At 39.6% G+C, this 6,427-nt stretch overlaps 1 protein-coding gene across 5 annotated transcripts in view; it reads left to right on the top strand.

Moving 5' to 3' along the window:
- The first annotated feature begins 568 nt into the window (after positions 1-568).
- NOX4 (NADPH oxidase 4) overlaps positions 569-6,427 on the top strand; it is a 168,902-nt gene continuing 163,043 nt past the window's right edge. Inside the window, exons 1-2 of one of the 5 annotated variants that reach the window (XM_037841029.1) lie at positions 569-904; positions 1,552-1,647. In XM_037841029.1, coding sequence (XP_037696957.1) covers positions 848-904; positions 1,552-1,647 — 153 coding nt within the window. In that variant the 5' untranslated portion in view covers positions 569-847. Of the gene's footprint in view, positions 905-1,481; positions 1,500-1,551; positions 1,648-6,427 lie in introns of those variants that run through there. The other 4 variants (XR_005217526.1, XM_037841026.1, XM_037841028.1 and 1 more) reach the window with 4 other exon arrangements.

Here is a 6,427-nt window from a genome sequence, read left to right as displayed (position 1 = left end):
AGCTTCCCCAAAGCCCCAGAAAATTGTGTCAAATTTAACCATTAGCCCACTGGTCTCGTTTCATTCAGCATTTTTAAAAAAGCTTAGCATCAATATGGGATGGTCTGCGGGGGTTGGGGGGTGTGTGCGTACAGGGAAGCATTAGGCTGTGAGGCACTAGCTATTAGGTTGTGAGTTGTGAGTAGGGTCCTTTGATTTGGGGGTAGGATGGGTTGGTGGTGTTGGGCGGGAACAGGGGGGCTCAAAGTAAACAAAAACCTATTTCCGGCTCAAATTTCCTTACCAAGGTTACTCTATGAGTTGAACGTTTTGGAGGAAAACAAACCAAAAGAACTAGGTGTGCATGCATGGGTAGGTGGGTGAGCGAGTTTGTGTAAGAGGGCTCTGCCGAGGGTTCCCCCCTTTTTTATGAGTATCATTCAACACTTTCTTTGTCAGCATTTCAGGGCTGGCCGGCTGAGCTAGAGACTGAGGGGGACGCCTTCCAATTCCCAGACCGGGACATCCTGAACAGCAGCAGCTACAACAACAGGCTCCCGCCCAGACAAAAGGGGCCGGCGCGGCGGTGCAGACTCCTGCAGTCTGGGCTGCTGGGCTGGAGAACGCGCGGTCAGAGCGCGGGGTTGGGGCCGCGGGCTGCAGCTCGAGCTGCGGCGCCCGGAAGACCCGACTCCGGGGCGCAGACCCCGCCCGGGCTGGCTCAGCGCCGAGCCCCGGCTTCCACTCACTCTTTGACCCTCGGTCCCCCTCGCCCCCCCCGCCCCCCCCGCAGGCCGCACAACTGTAACCGCTGCCGGGGCCACCGCCCGCTGCTTCTCCAAGAGCGCAGCGCGGCGGGGCCGGCGGCATGGCTGTGTCCTGGAGGAGCTGGCTGGCCAACGAAGGGGTTAAACACCTCTGCCTGGTAGGATGGAGGGCTAGGCTCTCCTTGCATTTTGTCTTTCGAGAAGCGATTTTGATTCATTCTCTGAGCGTGCGCGGGTAGGAAGCTGGAAGTGGAAATTTTGCTTCTAATTCGAACATCCTTAGCTAACAAAACTTTCTGCTATTAATATCGCTAGATAACTATCCTCTTTTCCTTCAAATGCATGTGAACTTTCCTACATTTCCTACATGCTGTTGGGAGAACAGATGTGGAGGAAGGGGGAAGATGGTCACTTTAAGGAACACGGCTTTTTTTTTTTTTAACCCTTTAGACATTTCTTTTCCTTTGCTGTTTTCCCAGATTACTTTTGTTTGATGTATTATTTTAACAACATAATTTCTTAGTCACTAATGTCTGCAGTGGAATTCTGCAGATCATTTAAGAGACCTATTTGCAACCCAAATGCTTATTAGCAGGTGAAGAGACTGGAGGAGGTCACATATTTTCCCCCCTTCCCCTCTGTGTGGCTTTCAGCTTGCTGGTTACTTCAAATGCTTTCGGCAATTACTGATTGTCTGGGGTTCCCTTGAAAATATTGTGTCCAGGGAGTGTAATTTTGGTTTCCAGTCATCAGGTAATGTTTGTTTTTAATTTTTGTTCTCTTTCCCTTTGTCTGGTTGTTTTAGCTCATCTGGCTCTCCCTGAATGTCCTGCTTTTCTGGAATGCCTTCCGGCTGTATAACCAAGGGCCAGAATATCACTACCTCCACCAGATGTTGGGGGTAAGTGGGCCTTCAGGTGACCAGATAGAATGAGTTAAATGTGGGCAGACATTATTACAAGTCTTGGTCAGTTTTTCCATTCACTAAGACACACTTGTTCTCGAAAGTGGTCAAAACAAGTTTTCTTGATTTATCATTTACATTTGTCCAAGTGAAAAAGAATGACTCTTTTAAGAACAAAAAGTAATATCTGCTCAGTGAAAACCAATGAACTTGAGGCACCAGGCTAGTGGTACCTGGGAAAAATTGCTACTTCTTGCCAGCTGCAAAATGACCTGAAGGATTTTCTTTACCAGGAGGACTATCCTATGACAGGCTTTTTGTTTTCTCTTATCAAGACTTTCAGACAGCCCATCTACTTATTCATAGAATTTCTGCACTGTTTTCTTTTACTGCCAGTTCTCACAAAGTAATTATCTAAAGAGGGTTATTCATTTCTGGACATTTCTCAGCTGCTTTTCCCTAGGTTAGTGATTGATTTTAGTTCCAGTGTTCTGGTCTAATATGAGAATGATATTGTGCAAACCTTTGCCATGATTTGTTTCTAGTTGATATTTTCCTTTTCTTTTTCCCCTGATGTTTCTGATCTCATTCTTTCTTTCTATATCTTCCTAGTTGACTCCTTGACCAAAGAAAGCCTTGCTGAGGACATCTTACTTTGTACAGAGAGATGTCATTTTCTAAAGGAAAAGTATAAAACGTATTGAAAAATGTTAAAGCACCTGAAAGGAGATTTTGCCATACCTCCTTATGTGGGAAGAAATTGCATTCTAAATAGCATTGCTTTGTTTTCCATGGTTTAATGACTATTTAAAATTATGAATATGCAATTCAGATGAATTCAGCAGAACCAGCCTTCCCTTTCATATACAGAACTTGTTCTTCTTGAAACCTCAGCACCTAGTATAGTGCTTGGCACATATTAAGCAATAAATAGCAGCTGAATTAATAGATATTTTACCGTACACAACAAAGCACTACTTTTCATAATGTATCTACTGTCACACAATTGATACCTTCAAAGTTTAACACCTATGATTTTAGCTAATAGGTTGAGAAAAATAGTATCAGAGACTAAACTCATCTTATTGATAATTCTTAAATCTGAACACTCATTGCTTTCATTTAGCCATGCATCCTTCCATCCAACCAACAGGAAACTCTAACAAACGACTGTGCTTGTAAAATGATCACCTAGAGACATTGTCTCTGCCCTTGAGTTGCTAATGGAAAACCCAACAAGTGAATAATTATAATTCAATAAATGAGTTAAAAAAACTTTCTCTAATAAACATACGAGGTTTTCTGACTTATTTTTATTTTGTTTCATAGAAATTCCCCCTGAGGTGTGAGTTAAAAAACATGAGATTTTTCAGTGGGAGATTGAAAAAACTCTTGTGAGTTATGATGATAGATCTACAATGATAGTACATTTTGCTCTTGTTCAGGAGGTATGTGTGTAACTATAAATCTAAGAATAGATGCTTAGAAAGCGGTGACTGAACTTTGAGTTTGAGCTCCGTGATAAAAGTTAAAGTAATGATTTATTTAAGAATTAATTATGTTGGAAACCAAGTTAGTTTTTATGAACCTGGTTGCTGTACATATGAACTCCAAATTTATTTTGGTGACTGGTCAGTGTGCTGAACATTTTATATGTATAACCTATATTCCAACTAATTTATTTACAAATTTTTAAATATATTCTACTTCTGCCTCCATCCCTCTTTAGTGCTTTTATATGAATAATATGAAAGACTGGTGAGGTTTGACATTGAGGCCTATAGAACACCTGGCACATAGTAGAGGCTGAATAAATATTGATCAGATGAATGAAGAAAAGCTAGGAACAAAGAGGTCAAGAAACAAATTGAAGAAGTGGTAGGATATTATAAGTCAGTTTTCATGGAAACGTAGGAGTGGTCATAAGGGGCCCCCCTTCAGCTATCCAGTCAGAATTCAATGTTTTATCAAGACTCATTGTGGAAAGGAATGGTCTTTCTTTTTGGCATCATGCAGGAAGATGAAACATGACTTTCAAACTTCCCAGAATCATTCATTATTTATTTTCTAGTCATTCATTTATCTAAACCACTTTGGGATAGACATTTTCAGCTCATGTTACATATTAGTGGAAAAGGAACTCTATAGTTTTAGTATTTGCTTTATGAAGAAGGGTTTAAGTTTGTTTGTCCTAGGCCTAACTTTTCTAACCTTTTGATGATAACGATATTGTTTCTATAGTATAAGAATTTGCAGACGTTTTGCAAATGGCGAAGAAATACAATGTAACAATGAGCTAGAATTAATTTTAAAATAGATAATGCTGGTTTCCATGTTTTAAATATTTAATAACTACATATTAATAACTTAATGCCATAGAGGAGTGCATCTTAGAGCCTATCAAATATTTGCAAGAACATGGTTCCACCAAGATAGAAATGCAGAAATTCTGAAAAGGACATAAGCGTTCCAATATTATAAACCTCCTTAAGGTGAAGTTAGACTCATACAAATCAGGGTGGTATTTCTGGAAATGAATTTGATGGCCTGTTGCACGTATTTATACCTCTTTTTGGTGTTACTCTTTATTAGTACTGCCCAATAGAAATATAATGCATGTCATATATACAATTTAAGGTTTTCCAGTAGCCACATTAAACACGAAAAAAGAAACAGGTGATGTTAATTTTAATAATATATTTTATTGAACCAAATATGTCAAAAGTATTATTTCAATATGTTGTCAATGTTAAAAATTATTAATAAGGTATTTTACATTATTTGCCTATTAATTATTGGAGATAGTATGTGTATGTTATACTCATACTGATCACAATTCAGTTACTAAATTATCGGAAATACTTGATTTGTTTTTAGAGTTCATAAGATTTATAGGTGAAAACCTAGACTCATATACAAAAGTTGTTCCAAGCATATTTAAGTTTTCCAATGACACAAATGAGTATCAGCTTTTAAATTCAGTTTTATGGAGATATATTCACATACCATACAGTCATCCATGGTGCACAATCAGCTGTTCACAGTACCATCATATAGTTGTGCATACATCATCCTAATCTATTTTTGAACATTTTCCTTCCACCAGAAAGAAATAGGATTAGAATAAAAAATACAAGTAAAAAAGAACACCCAAATCATCCCCCCCATCCCACCCTATTTTTCACTTAGTTTTTGTCCCCATTTTTCTACTCATCCATCCATACACTTAATAAAGGGAGTGCGATCCACAAGGTTTTCACAATCACAGTCACCCCTTGTAATCTACATTGTCAAGGCTGCTGGGTTGGAGTTTGATAGTTTCAGGTATTTACTTCTAGCTATTCCAACACATTGAAACCTAAAAAGTGTTATCTACATAATGCATAAGAATGTCCACCAGAGTGACCTCTCGACTCCATTTGTAATCTCTCAGCCACTGAAGCTTTATTTCATTTCATTTTGCATCCCCCTTTTGGTCAAGAAAATGTTCTCAATCCCACAATGTCGGGTCCAGATTCATCTCTGGGAGTTGTATCCTGCATTGCCAGGGAGATTTACACCCTTGGGAGTCAGATCCCACGTAGGGGTAGGGCAGTGAGATCACCTGCCAAGGTGGCTTAGTTAGAGAGAGAGGGCCGCATCTGAGCAACAAAGAGGCACTCAGGGAGAGACTCTTAGGCACAGTTATAAGCAGGTTTAGTCTCTCCTTTGCAGTAACATGCTTCACAGGGGCAAGCCCCCAAACAGAGGGCTCAGCATGTCAAGCCGTCAGTCCCCAATGTTTGTGAGAACATCAGCAACAATCCAGGTGAGGAAGTTCACACCTCCGCATCCTCCCCCAGCTCTTCAGGGGAGCCCCGAATATATATTTTTATTCTCTGCCTAAATTACTTTGGGATGTGCTGCTATTTCATTCTAACCTATACAGACCTACCATATCAGCATTTAAATTTAATTTAAATTAATAAAAATTAATAAACTTAAAATGTCTGTTCCTTAATGGCTTTGAGCCATTCCACACATGTGCTTAATAGCCATTTGCGGTAAGTGGCTACCATACTGGACAGGTATAGACTGTAGGGGAGATAGTCCTACCTTCATGGCCATCTGCACTTATCCTTAAGCTTTAAAACAAACAACCAAACAACCAGCCCAATAAAAAAGACATCAGCATGTGAGTAGTCCCATTGCTCCTCTTCCCTGAAACAGGAGTTGATATTGGATCAGAAGTTTGTAGGCTTTAGTTATTGACATGTAACTAAAAAAGCTCTCTGGCTCCTGCCTCACCTTCCAAGTTTACTGGTAGTGGGAGCCTTTGAAATGCAGGTAAAAATATTTAATTTTCAGAACTGGAGTATGCACTTTTATTTCTAGATAGGCTAAAAAGTTTTCTCAAACCAACGTTAAAGATTAAAAAATTACATAAGAACTGACAGGGAAAATAAGATCTTAAATGTTAAAGGATACAATAATGTTGGGAGTACTATGTTTTAGAAGGAGTTTTCATCATGATTTTTCTTTCCCAGGCTGGTCTGATCCGGACCTAGAGGCAACATGGTCACGGCTGGTTTATGCTTGAGTTAATGTGCTAATCAGACTCTGCACTTCCTAGGAGATGTTTAATTATGACATGCTGTGAGTTTTAGAATCCTCAAATTAGCTGAGAGGGGGAAAAAGGTCTTTTGAGGAAAGCCAAAACAAGCACCCAAACAAACAAAACAAACAACAACCTACCGCTATTCTCCCTTAGCAACCCTTTAAATAAAGAACTCCATTG

The sequence above is a fragment of the Choloepus didactylus genome, chromosome 6, assembly GCF_015220235.1.
Source record: "Choloepus didactylus isolate mChoDid1 chromosome 6, mChoDid1.pri, whole genome shotgun sequence".
NCBI lineage: Eukaryota > Metazoa > Chordata > Mammalia > Pilosa > Megalonychidae > Choloepus > Choloepus didactylus.
The sequence above is the reverse complement of the archived record's forward strand: the minus strand, read 5'-3'. Positions and strand labels throughout refer to the sequence as shown.